The sequence below is a fragment of the Oncorhynchus clarkii genome, chromosome 5 (assembly GCF_045791955.1).
Source record: "Oncorhynchus clarkii lewisi isolate Uvic-CL-2024 chromosome 5, UVic_Ocla_1.0, whole genome shotgun sequence".
Lineage (NCBI taxonomy): Eukaryota > Metazoa > Chordata > Actinopteri > Salmoniformes > Salmonidae > Oncorhynchus > Oncorhynchus clarkii.
In genome coordinates, this window is record NC_092151.1 from 96411655 (window position 1) to 96435830 (window position 24176).

General features: G+C 43.8%; 1 protein-coding gene across 1 annotated transcript in view; it reads left to right on the forward strand.

Moving 5' to 3' along the window:
• LOC139410296 (gamma-aminobutyric acid type A receptor subunit alpha5) overlaps positions 1 to 24176 on the forward strand; it is a 76644-nt gene that overhangs the window by 39339 nt on the left and 13129 nt on the right. Inside the window, exon 7 of the mRNA XM_071155786.1 lies at positions 16886 to 17029. Within this exon, the coding sequence (XP_071011887.1) occupies positions 16886 to 17029 (144 nt within the window). The remainder of the gene's footprint in view (positions 1 to 16885; positions 17030 to 24176) is intronic.

A 24176-nucleotide genomic window follows, 5' to 3' on the forward strand; every position in this document is an offset into this window, starting at 1 on the left:
ACCCCCTTTACATATGTATTCACCCCCTTTACATATGTATTCACCCCTTTACATATGTATTCACCCCCTTTACATATGTATTCACCCCTTTACATATGTATTCACCCCCTTTACATATGTATTCACCCCCTTTACATATGTATTCACCCCTTTACATATGTATTCACCCCCTTTACATATGTATTCACCCCTTTACATATGTATTCACCCCCTTTACATATGTATTCACCCCCTTTACATATGTATTCACCCCTTTACATATGTATTCACCCCCTTTACATATGTATTCACCCCCTTTACATATGTATTCACCCCCTTTACATATGTATTCACCCCCTTTACATATGTATTCACCCCCTTTACATATGTATTCACCCCCTTTACATATGTATTCACCCCTTTACATATGTATTCACCCCCTTTACATATGTATTCACCCCTTTACATATGTATTCACCCCCTTTACATATGTATTCACCCCCTTTACATATGTATTCACCCCCTTTACATATGTATTCACCCCTTTACATATGTATTCACCCCCTTTACATATGTATTCACCCCTTTACATATGTATTCACCTCCTTTACATATGTATTCACCCCCTTTACATATGTATTCACCCCCTTTACATATGTATTCACCCCCTTTACATATGTATTCACCCCCTTTACATATGTATTCACCCCCTTTACATATGTATTCACCCCCTTTACATATGTATTCACCCCCTTTACATATGTATTCACCCCCTTTACATATGTATTCACCCCCTTTACATATGTATTCACCCCCTTTACATATGTATTCACCCCCTTTACATATGTATTCACCCCCTTTACATATGTATTCACCCCCTTTACATATGTATTCACCCCCTTTACATATGTATTCACCCCCTTTACATATGTATTCACCCCCTTTACATATGTATTCACCCCCTTTACATATGTATTCACCCCCTTTACATATGTATTCACCCCCTTTACATATGTATTCACCCCCTTTACGTATGTATTCACCCCCTTTACATATGTATTCACCCCCTTTACATATGTATTCACCCCCTTTACATATGTATTCACCCCCTTTACATATGTATTCACCCCCTTTACATATGTATTCACCCCCTTTACATATGTATTCACCCCCTTTACATATGTATTCACCCCCTTTACGTATGCATTCACCCCCTTTACATATGCATTCACCCCCTTTACATATGTATTCACCCCCTTTACATATGTATTCACCCCCTTTACATATGTATTCACCCCCTTTACATATGTATTCACCCCCTTTACATATGTATTCACCCCCTTTACATATGTATTCACCCCCTTTACATATGTATTCACCTCCTTTACATATGTATTCACCCCCTTTACATATGCATTCACCCCCTTTACATATGTATTCACCCCCTTAACATATGTATTCACCCCCTTTACATATGTATTCACCCCCTTTACATATGTATTCACCCCCTTTACATATGTATTCACCCCCTTTACATATGTATTCACCCCCTTTACATATGTATTCACCCCCTTTACGTATGCATTCACCCCCTTTACATATGTATTCACCCCCTTTACATATGTATTCACCCCCTTTACATATGTATTCACCCCCTTTACATATGTATTCACCCCCTTTACATATGTATTCACCCCCTTTACATATGTATTCACCCCCTTTACATATGTATTCACCCCCTTTACATATGTATTCACCTCCTTTACATATGTATTCACCCCCTTTACATATGCATTCACCCCCTTTACATATGTATTCACCCCCTTTACATATGTATTCACCCCCTTTACATATGTATTCACCCCCTTTACATATGTATTCACCCCCTTTACATATGTATTCACCCCCTTTACATATGTATTCACCCCCTTTACATATGTATTCACCCCCTTTACATATGTATTCACCCCCTTTACATATGTATTCACCCCCTTTACATATGTATTCACCCCCTTTGCTATGAAGCCCCTAAATAAGATCTGGTGCAACCAAGTACCTTCAGAAGTCACATAATTAGTTAAATAAAGTCCCCGTGTGTGCAATCTAAGTGTCACATGATCTCAGTATATACACACCTGTTCTGAAAGGCCCCAGAGTCTGCAACACCACTAAGCAAGGGGCACCACCAAGCAAGCAATACCATGAAGACCAAGGAGCTCTCCAAACAGGTCAGGGACAAAGTTGTGGAAAAGTACAGATCAGGGTTGAGTTATAAAAAAATATCTGAAACTTTGAACATCCCACAGAGCACCATTTAAATCCATTGTTAAAAAATGTAAAGAATATGGCACCACAACAAACCTGTCAAGAGAGGGCCACCCACCAAAACTCACGGACCAGGCAACAAAAATCAGAGAGGCAGCAAAGAGATCAAACAAAGCACTGAAAAAGCTGCAAAGCTCCACAGAGGAGACTGGAGTATCTGTCCATAGGACCACTTTAAGCCGTACACTCCACAGAGCTGGGCTTTACGGAAGAGTGGCCATAAGAAAGCCGTTCCTTAAAGAACAAAATAAGCAAACACGTTTGGTGTTCACCAAAAGGCATGTGGGAGACTCCCCTAACATATGGAAGAAGGTACTCTGGTCAGATGAGACTAAAAGTTAGCTTTTTGGCCAACAAGGAAAATGCTATGTCTAGCGCAAACCCAACACCTCTCATCACCCCGAGAATACCATCCCCACAGTGAAGCATGGTGGTGGCAGCATCATGCTGTGGGGATGTTTTTCATTGGCAGGGACTGGGAAACTGGTCAGAATTTAAGGAATGATAGATGGCGCTAAATACAGGGAAATTCTTGAGGGAAACCTGTGTCAGTCTTCCAGAGATTTGAGACTGGGACGGAGGTTCACCTTCCAGCAGGACAATGACCCTAAGCATGCTGCTAAAGAAACACTCGAGTGGTTTAACAGAAAACATTTAAATCTTGTCAATGGCCTTGTCAACGCCCAGACCTCAATCCAATTGAGAATCTGTGGTATGACTTAAAGATTGCTGTACACCAGCGGAACCCATCCAACTTGAAGGAGCTGGAGCATTTTTGCCTTGAAGAATGTGCAAAAATCCCAGTGGCTAGATGTGCCAAGCTTATAGAGACATACCCCAAGAGACTTGCAGCTGTAATTGCTGCAAAAGGTGGCTCTACAAAGTATTGACTTTGGGGGTGTGAATAATAATGCACGCTCAAGTATTCTTTTTTTTGTCTTATTTATTTTTTCTTTCACAATAAAAATATATTGCATCTTCAAAGTGGTAGGCATGTTAGACACTATCCCCTATATTGTGCCCTATGGGCCCTGGTCAAAAGTCATGCACTATAAAGGGAATAGAGTGCCATTTGGGATGTAAACCAAGACTATACCGGGGTATTCTGTCTTGTCAATGGATAATAAGATAAGAGTCCCAGGGCCCGTAGGGTTGTCAGATGAGATGCTTGGCTAGACTGGCTGAAGAAACTTGCTTGGCTAGAGGTAGTCAGAAGAGACCAGCACGTGGCTAGAAGCTGTCAGAAGAGACTAGCGCTTGGCTAGAGGCTGTCAGAAGAGACTAGCGCTTGGCTAGAGGCTGTCAGAAGAGACTAGCGCTTGGCTAGAGGCTGTCAGAAGAGACTAGCGCTTGGCTAGAGGCTGTCAGAAGAGACTAGCGCTTGGCTAGAGGCTGTCAGAAGAGACTAGCTGTCACGCCCTGGGGGTTCACCATGGTGTAATAGGTCAGAGCGTGACTAGGTTTTTTTTCTAGTTATTATAGTTCTATGTTGGTGTGTGGGTATGGTTCCCAATTGGAGGCAGCTGACGATCGTTGCCTCTAATTGGGGATCATACTTAGTGTGTCCCTTTTCCCACCTGCGATGTGGGATATTGTTTGTATGAGTGCCTATGTGCGCTACATACTGCACTTTTGTTAAATCTTTGTTGTTTTGAAGTTTCACTGTAATAAATATGTGGAACTCTACTCACGCTGCGCCTTGGTCCGATTATTTAAACGACGGTGGTGACACTAGCACTTGGCCAAGTAAGCTTTATTTGTCAGACTAAAAGTAGTGGTGTGACTAATGAATCAATTAATTTACTGCAGCCTCCAGTGATCTGTCCTCTGGTTTTAACTTGGTATTCAGTCCACAATCCCTTTGCAGTTCTAGCTACAACTGTAATTTACTGTGATTAATTGATTGATTTAATTTACGAGATAATTAACACTTGTAGGCCAGAGACAACAGAGAGAGAGAGAGAGAGGATCCTCGGCTTCATTATGTCTCGATCTGGTCTCTCAGCATGGGACTTAAATGGCACCCTTTTCCCTATGCCCCCACATGCCCCGGCCAAAGGTAGTTCGCTAAATAGGGAATAGAGTGCCATTTGGCACTTAGCCTCCGTCTCCGACTCCATTAACCCTTAGTTATTCCCTGTAACCTAATGAGCATGGCCCACCTATTGAACATGACCCACCTAATAAACATGACCCAGCTAATGAACATGACCCACCTAATAAACATGACCCAGCTATTGAACATGACCCACCTAATAAACATGACCCAGCTAATGAACATGACCCACCTAATAAACAAGACCCAGCTAAAAAACATGACCCAACTCAGCACTGCAGCTCACTCTCTGAGCTGTCTTCACCTCCTCCTCTACCTAGTATAGAGACAGGGTTAATCACCACCTCCTCTAACTGGTAAAGAGACAGTGTTAATCACCTACTCCTCCTCTAACTGGTATAGAGACAGTGTTAATCACCTCCTCCTCTAACTGGTATAGAGACAGTGTTCATCACCTCCTCCTCCTCTAACTGGTATAGAGACAGTGTTAATCACCACCTCCTCTAACTGGTATAGAGACAGTGTTAATCACCACCTCCTCTAACTGGTGTAGAGACAGTGTTAATCACCTCCTCCTCTAACTGGTATAGAGACAGTGTTAATCACCTCCTCCTCCTCTACCTGGTATAGAGACAGTGTTAATCACCACCTCCTCCTCTAACTGGTATAGAGACAGTGTTAATCACCACCTCCTCTAACTGGTATAGAGACAGTGTTAATCACCTCCTCCTCTACCTGGTATAGAGACAGTGTTAATCACCTCCTCCTCTACCTGGTATAGAGACAGTGTTAATCACCTCCTCCTCTACCTGGTATAGAGACAGTGTTAATCACCACCTCCTCTACCTGGTATAGAGACAGTGTTAATCACCTCCTCCTCCTCTAACTGGTATAGAGACAGTGTTAATCACATCCTCCTCTAACTGGTATAGAGACAGTGTTAATCACCTCCTCCTCCTCTAACTGGTATAGAGACAGTGTTAATCACCTCCTCCTCCTCTAACTGGTATAGAAACAGTGTTAATCAACTCCTCCTCCTCTAACTGGTGTAGAGACAGTGTTAATCACCTCCTCCTCTGCCTGGTATAGAGACAGTGTTAATCACCTCCTCCTCTAACTGGTATAGAGACAGTGTTAATCACCACCTCCTCCTCCTCTACCTGGTATAGAGACAGTGTTAATCACCTCCTCCTCTGCCTGGTATAGAGACAGTGTTAATCACCACCTCCTCTAACTGGTATGGAGACAGTGTTAATCACCACCTCCTCTAACTGGTATAGAGACTGTGTTAATCACCTCCTCCTCTAACTGGTATAGAGACAGTGTTAATCACCACCTCCTCCTCTAACTGGTATAGAGACAGTGTTAATCACCACCTCCTCCTCTAACTGGTATAAAGACAGTGTTAATCACCTCCTCCTCTAACTGGTATAGAGACAGTGTTAATCACCTCCTCTTCCTCTAACTGGTATAGAGACAGTGTTAATCACCACCTCCTCTAACTGGTATAGAGACAGTGTTAATCACCACCTCCTCCTCTAACTGGTATAGAGACAGTGTTAATCACCTCCTCCTCCTCTACCTGGTATAGAGACAGTGTTAATCACCTCCCCCCCCTCTAACTGGTATAGAGACAGTGTTAATCACCTCATCCTCCTCTAACTGGTATAGAGACAGTGTTAATCACCTCCTCCTCTAACTGGTATAGAGACTGTGTTAATCACCTCCTCCTCTAACTGGTATAGAGACAGTGTTAATCACCTCCTCCTCTACCTGGTATAGAGACAGTGTTAATCACCTCCTCCTCCTCTAACTGGTATAGAGACAGTGTTAATCACCACCTCCTCCTCTAACTGGTATAGAGACAGTGTTAATCACCTCCTCCTCCTCTAACTGGTATAGAGACAGTGTTCATCACCACCTCCTCTAACTGGTATAGAGACAGTGTTAATCACCTCCTCCTCCTCTAACTGGTATAGAGACAGTGTTAATCACCTCCTCCTCCTCTAACTGGTATAGAGACAGTGTTCATCACCACCTCCTCTAACTGGTATAGAGACAGTGTTAATCACCTCCTCCTCCTCTAACTGGTATAGAGACAGTATTAATCACCTCCACCTCCTCTAACTGGTATAGAGACAGTGTTAATCACCTCCTCCTCCTCTAACTGGTATAGAGACAGTGTTAATCACCTCCTCCTCCTCTAACTGGTATAGAGACAGTGTTAATCACCACCTCCTCCTCCTCTAACTGGTATAGAGACAGTGTTCATCACCACCTCCTCTAACTGGTATAGAGACAGTGTTAATCACCTCCTCATCCTCTAACTGGTATAGAGACAGTGTTAATCACCAGCTCCTCCTCTAATTGGTATAGAGACAGCGTTAATCACCCCCTTCTCCTCTAACTGGTATAGAGACAGTGTTAATCACCTCCTCCTCCTCTAACTTGTATAGAGACAGTGTTAATCACCACCTCCTCTAACTGGTATAGAGACAGTGTTAATCACCACCTCCTCCTCTACCTGGTATAGAGACAGTGTTAATCACCACCTCCTCTAACTGGTATAGAGACAGTGTTAATCACCTCCTCCTCCTCTAACTGGTATAGAGACAGTGTTAATCACCACCTCCTCCTCTAACTGGTATAGAGACAGTGTTAATCACCTCCTCCTCCTCTAACTGGTATAGAGACAGTGTTAATCACCTCCTCCTCCTCTAACTGGTATAGAGACAGTGTTAATCACCTCCTCCTCCTCTAACTGGTATAGAGACAGTGTTAATCACCTCCTCTAACTGTTATAGAGACTGTGTTAATCACCTCCTCCTCTAACTGGTATAGAGACAGTGTTAATCACCTCCTCCTCTACCTGGTATAGAGACAGTGTTAATCACCTCCTCCTCCTCTAACTGGTATAGAGACAGTGTGAATCACCACCTCCTCCTCTAACTGGTATAGAGACAGTGTTAATCACCTCCTCCTCCTCTAACTGGTATAGAGACAGTGTTAATCACCACCTCTACCTGGTATAGAGACAGTGTTAATCACCACCTCTACCTGGTATAGAGACAGTGTTAATCACCTCCTCCTCCTCTAACTGGTATAGAGACAGTGTTCATCACCACCTCCTCTAACTGGTATAGAGACAGTGTTAATCACCACCTCTACCTGGTATAGAGACAGTGTTAATCACCTCCTCCTCTAACTGGTGTAGAGACAGATATTATCCTCCCTAACCATGATTAACCATGCTGACGGTTGGCCATTTGTTTACATGGGAGTTCTTAAAGAGATGGTTGGGGCTAAGGCTTAAAAGGGTGTGAACGATGCTGAATTGGAACATAAATACATTTTATAAAATGTATAAAAAACTTTTTTCGCTTTGTAATTATGGAATGTCCTTGAGTGGCCCAGCTAGAGCTCCTTGAGTGGCCCAGCCAGAGCTCCTTGAGTGGACCAGCCAGAGACCTGAAAATAGCTGTGCAGCAATGCTCCCCTTCCAACCTGACATAACTTGAGAGGATTTTCAGAGAAGAATGGGAGAAACTCCCCATATACCTGTGTGCTAAGCTTGTAGCGTCATACCCTAGAGGCTGTAATCTCTGCCAAAGGTGCTTCAACAAATTACTGAGTAAAGGGTCTAAATACTTATGTAAATGTGATATTTCAGTAAAAAAAAATTATATACACTGCTCAAAAAAATAAAGGGAACACTTAAACAACACAATGTAACTCCAAGTCAATCACACTTCTGTGAAATCAAACTGTCCACTTAGGAAGCAACACTGATTGACAATAAGTTTCACATGCTGTTGTGCAAATGGAATATACAACAGGTGGAAATTATAGGCAATTAGCAAGACACCCCCAATAAAGGAGTGGTTCTGCAGGTGGTATCACAGACCACTTCTCAGTTCCTATGCTTTCTGGCTGATGTTTTGGTCACTTTTGAATGTTGGCGGTGCTTTCACTCTAGTGGTAGCATGAGACGAAGTCTACAACCCACACAAGTGGCTCAGGTAGTGCAGCTCATCCAGGATGGTACATCAATGCGAGCTGTGGCAAGAAGGTTTGCTGTGTCTGTCAGCGTAGTGTCCAGAGCATGGAGGCGCTACCAGGAGACAGGCCAGTACATCAGGAGACGTGGAGGAGGCCGTAGGAGGGCAACAACGCAGCAGCAGGACCGCTACCTCCGCCTTTGTGCAAGGAGGAGCACTGCCAGAGCCCTGCAAAATGACCTCCAGCAGGCCACAAATGTGCATGTGTCTGCTCAAACGGTCAGAAACAGACTCCATGAGGGTGGTATGAGGGCCCGACGTCCACAGGTGGGGGTTGTGCTTACAGCCCAACACCGCGCAGGACGTTTGACATTTGCCAGAGAACACCAAGATTGGCAAATTCGCCACTGGCGCCCTGTGCTCTTCACAGATGAAAGCAGGTTCACACTGAGCACGTGACAGACGTGACAGAGTCTGGGACGCCGTGGAGAATGTTCTGCTGCCTGCAACATCCTCCAGCATGACCGGTTTGGCGGTGGGTCAGTCATGGTGTGGGGTGGCATTTCTTTGGGGGGCCGCACAGCCCTCCATGTGCTCGCCAGAGGTAGCCTGACTGCCATTAGGTACCGAGATGAGATCCTCAGACCCCTTGTGAGACCATATGCTGGTGCGGTTGACCCTGGGTTCCTCCTAATGCAAGACAATGCTAGACCTCATGTGGCTGGAGTGTGTCATCAGTTCCTGCAAGAGGAAGGCATTGATGCTATGGACTGGCCTGCCCGTTCCCCAGACCTAAATCCAATTGAGCACATCTGGGACATCATGTCTCACTCCATCCACCAACGCCATGTTGCACCACAGACTGTCCAGGAGTTGGCGGATGCTTTAGTCCAGGTCTGGGAGGAGATCCCTCAGGAGACCATCCGCCACCTCATCAGGAACATACCCAGGCATTGTAGGGAGGTCATACAGGCACGTTGTTTTAAGGACATTACATCAAAGTTGGATCAGCCTGTAGTGTGGTTTTCCACTTTAATTTTGAGTGTGACTCCAAATCCAGACCTCCATGGGTTGATAAATTTGATTTCCATTGATAATTATTTTGTGATTTTGTTGTCAGCACATTCAACTATGTAAAGAAAAAAGTATTTCATAAGAATATTTCATTAATTCAGATCTAGGATGTGTATTTTAGTGTTCCCTTTATTTTTTTGAGCAGTGTATTTATTATCTTGGATTAATAAAGGAGTATTGTTTAGACATTAGATCGGTGAAACAAATTCGGCTTCCCAGACCTGGATCCATTGTTTGGACTATATGAGGCAGCTCCATTCATCCCGGTCGCTCTACCAAAATGATGCCGCCGAAGGAGAGGAAGAAGAGCCTGCATTCTAGTCATACTCCCTAGGAGGGCAAACCACCCACCGCTTATATAACTTGCTAATGTACAGTCTCTGGACAATAATGTGGACAAGCTCAGGGTACGGATCTTCTCCCAGAGAGACATGAGAGATTGTAAGATAATTTGTCTTTAACATTTTTTTAAAAACACATGGCTGAATATGGTGAATATTCTACCCGTTGGTCTCCGTCCATACAGCCTGTACGCTTCTCCGTAACTTTAGTGGACAGGAAGAATGAACTCTCCAAGAAAAGAATCCCACCGTACGTTCTCCTCTGTGCAATCCGGTTTCCGAGCTGGTCATGGGTGCACTTCAGTCACGCTCAAGGTACTAAACGACATCATAACTGCCATTGATAAAAGACAGCACTATGCAGCCGTCTTCATCGACCTGGCCAAGGCTTTCGACTCTGTCAATCACCGTATTCTTATCAGAAGACTCAATAGCCTTGGTTTCTCTAATGACTGCCTCGCCTGATTCCCCGATCCACCTCTACGCAGAAGACACCATTCTGTATACATCTGGCCCCTCTTTGGACACTGTGCTATCTAACCTCCAAACGAGGCTCAATGCCATACAACACTCCTTCCGTGGCCTCCAACTACTCTTAAACGCTAGTAAAACCAAGTGCATGCTTTTCAACTGTTCGCTGCCTGCACCCGCCCGCCCGACTAGCATCACTACTCTGGATGGTTCTGACCTAGAATACGTGGACAACTATAAATACCTAGGTGTCTGGCTAGACTGAAAACTCTCCTTCCAGACTCATATCAAACTCCATAATTTCACCTTTATTTAACCAGGTAGGCTAGTTGAGAACACCTTTATTTAACCAGGTAGGCTAGTTGAGAACACCTTTATTTAACCAGGTAGGCTAGTTGAGAACACCTTTATTTAACCAGGTAGGCTAGTTGAGAACACCTTTATTTAACCAGGTAGGCTAGTTGAGAACACCTTTATTTAACCAGGTAGGCTAGTTGAGAACACCTTTATTTAACCAGGGTAGGCCAGTTGAGAACACCTTTATTTAACCAGGTAGGCTAGTTGAGAACACCTTTATTTAACCCGGTAGGCTAGTTGAGAACAAGTTCTCATTTACAACTGCGACAAGATAAAGATAAAGGAAAGCAGTGCAACAAAAACAACACAGATTTACACATAAACAAATGTACAGTCAATAACATGAGGGGTGCAAGTTGTGGCAAACTAATTAATACAAAAGAAAAATATGTATACAGTGCGTGCAAATGAAGTAAGGAGGTAAGGCAATAAATATGCTAATAGTGGAGAAGTAATTACAATTTAGCAATTTAGACTGGAGTGATTTATGTCCAGATGAGGATGTGCAAGTAGAAATACTGGGGTGCAAAAGAGCAGAAAGACAAAAACAAATATAGGGATGAGGTAGGTAGTTGGTTGGATAGGCTATTTACAGATGGGCTGTGTACAGATGCAGCGATCGGTTAGCTGCTCTGACAGCTGACGCTTAAAGTTAGGGAGATATGAGTCTCCAACTTCAGTGATTTTTGCAATTCGTTTCAGTCATTGGCAGCGGAGAACTGGAAGGAAAGGCGGCCAAAGAGGTGTTGGCTTTGGGGATGACCAGTGAAATATTCCTGCTGGAGTGCATGCAATGGGTGCTGCTATGGTGACCAGTGAACTGAGATAAGGCGGAGCTTTAACTAGCAAAGACTTATAGATGACCTGGAGCCAGTGGGTTTGGCGACGAATATCTAACGAGGACCAGCCAACGAGAGCATACAGGTCGCAGTGGTGGGTAGTATATGGATGTCGCTGTGATAGACTGCATCCAATTTGCTGGGTAGAGTGTTGGAGGCTATTTTGTCAATTACATCGCGAAGTCAAAGATCTGTAGTATAGTCAGTTTTACAAGGGTATGTTTGGCAGCATGAGTGGAGGAGGCTTTAGTTGTCCACATATTCTAAGTCAGAACCGTCCTGAGTAGTGATGCTAGTCGGGCCGCGGGTGCGGGCAGCGATCAATTGAAGAGCATACATTTAGTTTTACTAGCGTTTGAGAGCAGTTGGAGGCTACAGAAGAAGTGTTTTATGGCATTGAAGCTCGTTTGAAGGTTTGTTAACACAGTATCCAAACAAGGGCCAGATGTATACAGAACGGTGTCGTCTGCGTAGAGGTGGATCAGAGAATCACCAGCAGCAAGAGCAACATCATTGATGTATACAGAGAAAACGGGGTATAGTAGTAGGTGCCAGGTGCACCAGTTTCAACACCCTGTAGAGTCCATGTAGTAGGTGCCAGGTGCACCAGTTTGTGTCAAGAACTGCAACCCTGTTGGGTTTTTCTGCTCAAAAGTTTCCTGTTTCCAATTTCTTTTTTATTTTATTTAACCTTTATTTAACTAGTCAGTGAAGAACAAATTCTTAATTACAATGTCAGCCTAACAAAAGGCAAAAGGTCTCCTGTGTGGACAGGGGCTGGATTTAAAATAAAAATATAGGACAAAACACACATCATGACAAGAGAGACACCACAACACTACATAAAGAGAGACCTAAACGACAACAACATAGCATGGCAGCAACACATGACAACACAACATAATAGCAACACCACATGAAAACAACATGGTAGCGACACAACATGGCAGCAGCACAACATGGTAGCAGCACAAAACATGGTATTAACAATATTGGACACAGACAACAGCACAAAGGCAAGAAGGTTTGAAGAATGGTCCACCCCCCAAAGGACATCCAGCCATCTTGACACAACTGTGGGAAGCATTGGAGTCAACATGGGCCAGCATCCCTGTGGAACGCTTTCGACACCCTGTAGAGTCCATGACCGGACGAATTGAGGCTGTTCTGAGGGAGAAAGTATGTACACTCATTGTACATATATATGGGTGAAAAGGGGGATACAGTACCTTGAAAAAGTATTCATCCCCCTTGATGTTTTTCCTATTTTGTTGCATTACAACCTGTAAATAAAATGGATTTGGATTTCATGTAATGGACATACACAAAATAGTCCAAATTGGTGAAGTGAAATATTTGTTTTAAATTTATTTTAAAGAATTCTAAAAAATTAAAAGCGAAACTTGGTGTGTGTATACGTATTCACCCCCTCTGCAACATCTGGTGCAACCAATCACCTTCAGAAGTCACATAATTAGTTAAATAAAGTCCACCTGTGTGCAATCTAAGTGTCACATGATCTCAGTATACACACACCTGTTCTGAAAGGCCCCAGAGTCTGCAACACCACCAAGCAAGGGGCACCACCAAACAAGCAGCCCCATGAAGATCAAGGAGCTCTCCAAACAGGTCAGGGACAAAGTTGTGTAGAAGTACAGATCAGGGTTGCGTTATAAACAAATATCAGGAACTTTGAACATCCCACGGAGAACCAATAAATCCATTATTTAAAAATGTAAAGAATATGACACCACAACAAACCTGCCAAGAGAGGGCAGCCCACCAAAACTCACGGACCAGGCAAGGAGGGCATTAATCAGAGAGGCAACAAAGAGACCAAAGATAACCCTGAAGGAGCTGCAAAGCTAGACAGCGGAGATTGGAGTATCTGTCCATAGGACCACTTTAAGCCATACACTCCAGAGAGCTGGGCTTTACGGAAGAGTGGATCCGCATCCAAAAAGGCATGTGGGAGACTCCCCAAATATATGGAAGAAGGTACTCTGGTCAGATGAGACTAAAATTAAACTTTTTGGCCATCAAGGAAAACACTATGTCTGGCGCAAACCAAACACCTCTCATCCCCCCGATAACACCATCTGTAGGGATGTTTTTCATCGGCAGGGACTGGGAAACTGGTCAGAATTGAAGGAAGGATGGATGGCACCAAATACAGGGAAATTCTTGAGGGAAACCTGTTTCAGTCTTCCAAGAGATTTGAGACTGGGACAGAGGTTCACCTTCCAGCAGGACAATGACCCTAAACATACCGCTAAAGCAACACTCGAGTGGTTTAAGGGGAAACATTTACATGTCTTGGAATGGCCTAGTCAAAGCCCAGACCTCAATCCAATTGAGAATCTGTGGTATGACTTGAAGATTGCTGTACACCAGCGGAACCCATCCAACTTGAAGGAGCTGGAGCAGTATTGCCTTGAAGAATGGGCAGAAATCCCAGTGGCTAGATGTGCCAAGCTTCTAGAGACATACCCCAAGAGACTTGCAGCTGTAATTGCTGCAAAAGATGGCTCTACAAATTATTGACTTTGGGGGTGTGAATAATTATGCACGCTCAAGTATATATATTTTTGTCTTATTTCTTGTTTGTTTCACAATAAAATATATTTTGCATCTTCAAAGTGGTAGGCATGTTGTGTAAATCAAATGATACAAACCCCCCAAAAATCTATTTTAATTCCATTTTATTTCCAGGTTGTAAGGCAACAAAATAGGAAAAATGCCAAAGGGGTGAATACTTTCACAAGCCACTATATATGGCACAGTACTATAAGGGGAAATATAATAAATATGCTCTTCCCCTGTGCTCCTCTCTGCTCCTCTCTTCATAATGGCTGAATATGGTGCCTCTAGGTTTTGGGTAAGCTATTTACCTCCTGTCCCTGCAGAGGTGAAGCGGGAAGATACTTTGCACCAGAGGCTAACAAAGGGGCTAATCCTTGTGGGCTAATCCTAGGGGGCTAAGCCTTTAGGACACACAATTGTCAAGAGTGTTGAATATAAAAACAAGTCCCAGTCCTCAGGGTGGCTCTCTGCTCTGCCCCTTCAGGAGATAATGTAGGGAGACTGGCAGTGTGCTCCGTCCAGTAGCGAGAGACTGGCAGCGTGCTATGTCCAGTAGCGAGAGACTGGCAGCGTGCTCTGTCCAATGGCGGAAGACTGGCAGCGTGCTCTGTCCAGTAGCGAGAGACTGACAGCGTGCTCCGTCCAGTAGCGGAAGACTGGCAGCGTGCTCTGTCCAGTAGCGGGAGACTGGCAGCGTGCTCTGTCCAGTAGCGGGAGACTGGCAGCGTGCTCCGTCCAGTGACGGGAGACTGGTAACGTGCTCTGTCCAGTAGCGGGAGACTGGCAACGTGCTCTGTCCAGTAGCGGGAGACTGGCAGCGTGCTCTGTCCAGTAGCGGGAGACTGGCAGTGTGCTCTGTCCAGTAGCGCGAGACATTGCAGCGTGCTCTGTCCAGTAGCGGGAGACTGGCAACGTGCTCTACTCCGTCCAGTGGGGGGCATGCGTACTTCAACCATAGGTGACGAGGGTACAGCCTGCAGTTTGTTGTGCGTCCTCCTTTGCATCCCCGAGGTCCTAGCGCCTGTCTTGAGAGAGGAGATTTCCTCCCTCCTTCAAAAGCAGGCTATTCGGTTGGTCCCAGAGTCAGAAGAACAAAGTGGTTGGTACAGCCGGTACTTCTTAGTTGCCAAGAGCGATGGAATGTTGCATCCCATCCTGGAATTACGTGTATTAAAGAAGCACCTCAATGTTGCAAGTTCAAAATGCTCACACTTTGCCGGCTATTGCAGACGGTGTGACCCAGCGATTGGTTCACATCCATAGATCTGAAGGATGCCTGTTTTCATGTGCTATACTGTAGATCCTCACGCGTACTTTTTCTATGGTGGTGGAGGAAGTTTTGGCACCGGTGCGGTGCCAGTGGATCAGAGTATTTGCCTTTCTGGACGATAGGCTGGTCGTAGCAGAGTCAAGGGAACATGTGGAGCTCCACACTGCTAAGCTGGTTTCCAAATTCGCTGGGGTTCATAGTGAATCACAAGAAAAGTTATTTGACTCAGCGTAGTCAGTTTCTGCGTCTCGTTCTGGATCATATATTTTTGGCCCAACAGAGGAAGGTCACATTCAGGCTCTTTCTGTCACGGTTTCAGCTGGAACACTTTTAGCTTCTGCCTGACATTATTGGAGAGACCCATGACTGCTGTTGCAGGGGGTTCTCATGGGCCAGGTAGTGTCCGCAGGGTGATCATGACAGACTCCTCCTTACTGGGATGTGGAGCTGTTAAGGGATTTGTTTTATCAATAATGACTAATTATGTATACATTTCAATCAGGACTGACAAATCAGAATACTATTATGTTACTGTAAAGATATATGAATGTTCTTTTAATCCTAGTACTGAATATAATGTGTGTAAATATAATCAAGAATTAGAACAATGACTGTCTGTTCCTTGGTATAAAAAAATGAACTTATTGTCAGACTGGCTAGAATGCTTATCTACACAGGGAGACCTTGGCTCGGTCATAAATTATCTAAATTGGTGAGAGACGATGTAGGAGGGCTTGAGAACGATACTGCCATTGTACCGGAGTGGAGGAGAGACGGGACAGTTCGAAAACGAATGACGTCATTTTCAGTTTATAACCTGTTGTAAATTGTATCATGTTCAGTACTCTCGAGAATAAACGCTAGTGCTTGATTTTGAGACTGGTCTCCGCCCATTTTATGCAAATAAGTTTCTTACAAATCCTTAGAAATGGGCTGAGTGTATTAATTTAATTGGGTATTAAACATATAGGAATTTAATTCCTCTATCAGGAGCACTGTGTGTGGGCTACTTGGAAAGAGAGATTTCCCGGAGATCATCATCCTGTTGGGTGGGGACACATGGCGGGTATCCTGTTTCCTGTCTTCTGTTGTAGATCGGTATCCTGTCTTCTGTTGTAGATGAGTATCCTGTGTCCTGTCTCTTGTTGTAGATGCGTATCCTGTTTCCTGTCTCCTGTTGTAGATGCGTATCCTGTTTCCTGTCTTCTGCTGCAGATGCGTATCCTGTTTCCTGTCTTTTGTTGTAGATAGGTATCCTGTCTTCTGTTGTAGATGAGTATCCTGTGTCCTGTCTCCTGTTGTAGATGCGTATCCTGTTTCCTGTCTTCTGATGTAGATGCGTATCCTGTTTTCTGTCTTCTGTTGTAGATGCGTATCTTGTTTCCTGTCTTCTGTTGTAGATGAGTATCCTGTGTCCTGTCTCCTGTTGTAGATGCGTATCCTGTTTCCTGTCTCTTGTTGTAGATGCATATCCTGTTTCCTGTCTCCTGTTGGAGATGCGTATCATGTTTAGTGTTGCCTGTTGTAGATGCGTATCATGTTTCCTGTTGCCTGTTGTAGATGCGTATCCTGTTTCCTGTCTCCTTTTGTAGATGCGTATCCTGTGTCTGAGGTGGTGTATTCGTGGACCCAGGGAGCAGCCAAGTCAGTGGTGGTGGCAGAGGAGGGGTCACGACTCAACCAGTATCATCTGATAGGACAGACCGCTGGCACTGAGGACATCTATACTAGCAGAGGTACACACACACAAAATCACACATAGTATCATGACTCAGGATGTGACCCAGATGCAGACACGGGAGGTGGATAGTACAGTTCTCAGATGATTTATTAGAAACACGGGGCAAAGGGCAGGCAGAGGATCGTGATCAGGTCAGAGTCAGGCAGGCACAGAACGGCAGACAGGCTCGGGGTCAGGGCAGGCAGAATGGTCCGAACCCGGGAAAAACTAGGAAACAGAACTAGTGAAACTGGAAGGCTGGAAAGAACGCTGTCAAGACCTGACAAGACAAGACGAACTGGCAACAGACAAACAGAGAACGCAGGTATAAATACACAGGGGATAATGGAGAAGATGGGCGACACCTGGAGGGGTGGGTGGAGACAAGCACAAAGACAGGTGAAACAGATCAGGGTGTGACACATAGGCTGCAGCTCAGACAGCAAGTTATCATTCTAATCTCTTATTACTCACCTATTCATCCTCCTACCAATCACCCTTTCACTGCCATACCGATCCTAACAACTACTGTCATGGACATACTGATCCTAACAACTACTGTTATGGACATACCGATCCTAACAACTACTGTCATGGACATACTGATCCTAACAACTACTGTCATGGACATACCGATCATAACAACTACTGTCATGGACATACCGATCCTAACAACTACTGTCATGGACATACTGATCCTAACAACTACTGTCATGGACATACCGATCCTAACAACTACTGTCATGGACATACTGATCCTAACAACTACTGTCATGGACATACTGATCCTAACAACTACTGTCATGGACATACTGATCCTAACAACTACTGTCATGGACATACCGATCCTAACAACTACTGTTATGGACATACTGATCCTAACAACTACTGTTATGGACATACCGATCCTAACAACTACTGTCATGGACATACCGATCCTAACAACTACTGTCATGGAGATACTGATCCTAACAACTACTGTCATGGACATACCGATCCTAACAACTACTGTTATGGACATACCGATCCTAACAACTACTGTCATGGACATACCGATCCTAACAACTACTGTTATGGACATACTGATCCTAACAACTACTGTCATGGACATACCGATCCTAACAACTACTGTCATGGACATACCGATCCTAACAACTACTGTTATGGAGATACCGATCCTAACAACTACTGTTATGGACAAACCGATCCTAACAACTACTGTCATGGACATACCGATCCTAACAACTACTGTCATGGAGATACCGATCCTAACAACTACTGTTATGGACATACCGATCCTAACAACTACTGTTATGGACATACCGATCCTAACAACTACTGTTATGGACATACCGATCCTAACAACTACTGTTATGGAGATACCGATCCTAACAACTACTGTCATGGAGATACTGATCCTAACAACTACTGTCATGGACATACCGATCCTAACAACTACTGTTATGGAGATACCGATCCTAACAACTACTGTCATGGAGATACCGATCCTAACAACTACTGTCATGGACATACTGATCCTAACAACTACTGTCATGGACATACCGATCCTAACAACTACTGTTATGGACATACCGATCCTAACAACTACTGTTATGGACATACCGATCCTAACAACTACTGTCATGGACATACCGATCCTAACAACTACTGTTATGGACATACTGATCCTAACAACTACTGTCATGGACATACCGATCCTAACAACTACTGTCATGGACATACCGATCCTAACAACTACTGTTATGGACATACCGATCCTAACAACTACTGTTATGGAGATACCGATCCTAACAACTACTGTCATGGACATACTGATCCTAACAACTACTGTCATGGACATACCGATCCTAACAACTACTGTTATGGACATACCGATCCTAACAACTACTGTTATGGACATACCGATCCTAACAACTACTGTCATGGACATACCGATCCTAACAACTACTGTTATGGACATACTGATCCTAACAACTACTGTCATGGACATACCGATCCTAACAACTACTGTCATGGACATACCGATCCTAACAACTACTGTTATGGAGATACCGATCCTAACAACTACTGTTATGGACAAACCGATCCTAACAACTACTGTCATGGACATACCGATCCTAACAACTACTGTCATGGAGATACCGATCCTAACAACTACTGTCATGGACATACTGATCCTAACAACTACTGTCATGGACATACCGATCCTAACAACTACTGTCATGGACATACCGATCCTAACAACTACTGTCATGGACATACCGATCCTAACAACTACTGTCATGGACATACCGATCCTAACAACTACTGTCATGGACATACCGATCCTAACAAGTACTGTCATGGACATACCGATCCTAACAACTACTGTCATGGACATACCGATCCTAACAACTACTGTCATGGAGATACTGATCCTAACAACTACTGTCATGGAGATACCGATCCTAACAACTACTGTCATGGAGATACTGATCCTAACAACTACTGTCATGGAGATACTGATCCTAACAACTACTGTCATGGAGATACCGATCCTAACAACTACTGTCATGGACATACTGATCCTAACAACTACTGTCATGGACATACTGATCCTAACAACTACTGTCATGGACATACTGATCCTAACAACTACTGTCATGGACATACTGATCCTAACAACTACTGTCATGGACATACTGATCCTAACAACTACTGTTATGGACATACTGATCCTAACAACTACTGTCATGGACATACTGATCCTAACAACTACTGTCATGGACATACCGATCCTAACAACTACTGTCATGGACATACTGATCCTAACAACTACTGTTATGGACATACTGATCCTAACAACTACTGTCATGGACATACTGATCCTAACAACTACTGTCATGGACATACCGATCCTAACAACTACTGTCATGGACATACCGATCCTAACAACTACTGTCATGGAGATACTGATCCTAACAACTACTGTCATGGACATACTGATCCTAACAACTACTGTCATGGAGATACCGATCCTAACAACTACTGTCATGGACATACCGATCCTAACAACTACTGTCATGGACATACCGATCCTAACAACTACTGTTATGGACATACTGATCCTAACAACTACTGTCATGGACATACCGATCCTAACAACTACTGTCATGGACATACCGATCCTAACAACTACTGTCATGGAGATACTGATCCTAACAACTACTGTCATGGACATACCGATCCTAACAACTACTGTTATGGACATACCGATCCTAACAACTACTGTCATGGACATACCGATCCTAACAACTACTGTTATGGACATACTGATCCTAACAACTACTGTCATGGACATACCGATCCTAACAACTACTGTCATGGACATACCGATCCTAACAACTACTGTTATGGAGATACCGATCCTAACAACTACTGTTATGGACATACCGATCCTAACAACTACTGTCATGGACATACCGATCCTAACAACTACTGTCATGGAGATACCGATCCTAACAACTACTGTTATGGACATACCGATCCTAACAACTACTGTTATGGACATACCGATCCTAACAACTACTGTTATGGACATACCGATCCTAACAACTACTGTCATGGAGATACCGATCCTAACAACTACTGTCATGGAGATACCGATCCTAACAACTACTGTCATGGACATACCGATCCTAACAACTACTGTCATGGACATACTGATCCTAACAACTACTGTCATGGACATACCGATCCTAACAACTACTGTTATGGAGATACCGATCCTAACAACTACTGTCATGGAGATACTGATCCTAACAACTACTGTCATGGACATACCGATCCTAACAACTACTGTTATGGAGATACCGATCCTAACAACTACTGTCATGGACATACCGATCCTAACAACTACTGTCATGGAGATACCGATCCTAACAACTACTGTCATGGACATACTGATCCTAACAACTACTGTCATGGACATACCGATCCTAACAACTACTGTTATGGACATACCGATCCTAACAACTACTGTTATGGACATACCGATCCTAACAACTACTGTCATGGACATACCGATCCTAACAACTACTGTCATGGACATACCGATCCTAACAACTACTGTTATGGACATACCGATCCTAACAACTACTGTCATGGACATACTGATCCTAACAACTACTGTCATGGACATACCGATCCTAACAACTACTGTCATGGAGATACCGATCCTAACAACTACTGTCATGGACATACTGATCCTAACAACTACTGTCATGGACATACCGATCCTAACAACTACTGTCATGGACATACAGATCCTAACAACTACTGTCATGGACATACCGATCATAACAACTACTGTCATGGACATACCGATCCTAACAACTACTGTCATGGACATACCGATCCTAACAACTACTGTCATGGACATACTGATCCTAACAACTACTGTCATGGACATACCGATCCTAACAACTACTGTCATGGACATACCGATCCTAACAACTACTGTCATGGACATACCGATCCTAACAACTACTGTCATGGACATACCGATCCTAACAACTACTGTCATGGACATACCGATCCTAACAACTACTGTCATGGACATACCGATCCTAACAACTACTGTCATGGACATACCGATCCTAACAACTACTGTCATGGACATACCGATCCTAACAACTACTGTCATGGAGATACTGATCCTAACAACTACTGTCATGGAGATACCGATCCTAACAACTACTGTCATGGAGATACTGATCCTAACAACTACTGTCATGGAGATACTGATCCTAACAACTACTGTCATGGAGATACCGATCCTAACAACTACTGTCATGGACATACCGATCCTAACAACTACTGTCATGGACATACCGATCCTAACAACTACTGTCATGGACATACCGATCCTAACAACTACTGTCATGGACATACCGATCCTAACAACTACTGTCATGGACATACCGATCCTAACAACTACTGTCATGGAGATACTGATCCTAACAACTACTGTCATGGAGATACCGATCCTAACAACTACTGTCATGGAGATACTGATCCTAACAACTACTGTCATGGAGATACTGATCCTAACAACTACTGTCATGGAGATACCGATCCTAACAACTACTGTCATGGACATACTGATCCTAACAACTACTGTCATGGACATACTGATCCTAACAACTACTGTCATGGACATACTGATCCTAACAACTACTGTCATGGACATACTGATCCTAACAACTACTGTCATGGACATACTGATCCTAACAACTACTGTTATGGACATACTGATCCTAACAACTACTGTCATGGACATACTGATCCTAACAACTACTGTCATGGACATACCGATCCTAACAACTACTGTCATGGACATACTGATCCTAACAACTACTGTTATGGACATACTGATCCTAACAACTACTGTCATGGACATACTGATCCTAACAACTACTGTCATGGACATACCGATCCTAACAACTACTGTCATGGACATACCGATCCTAACAACTACTGTCATGGAGATACTGATCCTAACAACTACTGTCATGGACATACTGATCCTAACAACTACTGTCATGGAGATACCGATCCTAACAACTACTGTCATGGACATACTGATCCTAACAACTACTGTCATGGACATACTGATCCTAACAACTACTGTCATGGAGATACCGATCCTAACAACTACTGTCATGGACATACTGATCCTAACAACTACTGTCATGGACATACTGATCCTAACAACTACTGTCATGGACATACCGATCCTAACAACTACTGTCATGGACATACCGATCCTAGCAACTACTGTCATGGATGCATCACTTTGATGTGGAACTTTACATTAGGGCCGTAACGTTTAACCTTGTCTGCCATGCATGGTGCCTTTTTAAACGTTTAACCTTGTCTGCCATGCATGGTGCCTTTTTAAACGTTTAACCTTGTCTGCCATGCATGGTGCCTTTTTAAACGTTTAACCTTGTCTGCCATGCATGGTGCCTTTTTAAACGTTTAACCTTGTCTGCCATGCATGGTGCCTTTTTAAACGTTTAACCTTGTCTGCCATGCATGGTGCCTTTTTAAACGTTTAACCTTGTCTGCCATGCATGGTGCCTTTTTAAACGTTTAACCTTGTCTGCCATGCATTGTGCCTTTTTAAACGTTTAACCTTGTCTGCCATGCATGATGCCTTTTTAAACGTTTAACCTTGTCTGCCATGCATGGTGCCTTTTTAAACGTTTAACCTTGTCTGCCATGCATGGTGCCTTTTTAAACACAATCATCTAGAAAGCACACACAGAGTTGCTCCGTCCTGAGCTCATATCTCCTACCATAGAATACTGTATGCTGCTTCTGCAGGTGAGGATGTGGTTGTCTCTGACTTCAGGTTATTAAGAAGAACATATCTTGATTGAGACACAAGCTGTCAGATACATGTCACAAATATCTGCTTGAAACCCTCTTTACCGAGTCAAGAATAGCTCAGCGAAGTGCTCACAGCCGGAGCCGGCACTCATCAAGCCATGGACGCCAAAATGACAAGCAGAAGTGATCATAGAACATATTTTACAAATCCTAAAATTAAAAAAGGAACACAACTTAGACAGGAAATTATAAATTGTGGAAAATGTCAAAGACAGTCAGTGCTTCTTCTGTGTAAAGACAGACACTCCAACATCCAGACAGACACTACAACATCCAGACAGACACTCCAACATCCAGACAGACACTCCAACATCCAGACAGACACTCCAACATCCAGACAGACACTCCAACATCCAGACAGACACTCCGACATCCAGACAGACACTCCGACATCCAGACAGACACTCCGACATCCAGACAGACACTCCAACATCCAGACAGACACTCCGACATCCAGACAGACACTACAACATCCAGACAGACACTGCGACATCCAGACAGACACTGCGACATCCAGACAGACACTGCGACATCCAGACAGACACTCCAACATCCAGACAGACACTGCGACATCCATACAGACACTCCAACATCCAGACAGACACTACAACATCCAGACAGACACTCCGACATCCAGACAGACACTACAACATCCAGACAGACACTCCGACATCCAGACAGACACTCCAACATCCAGACAGACACTG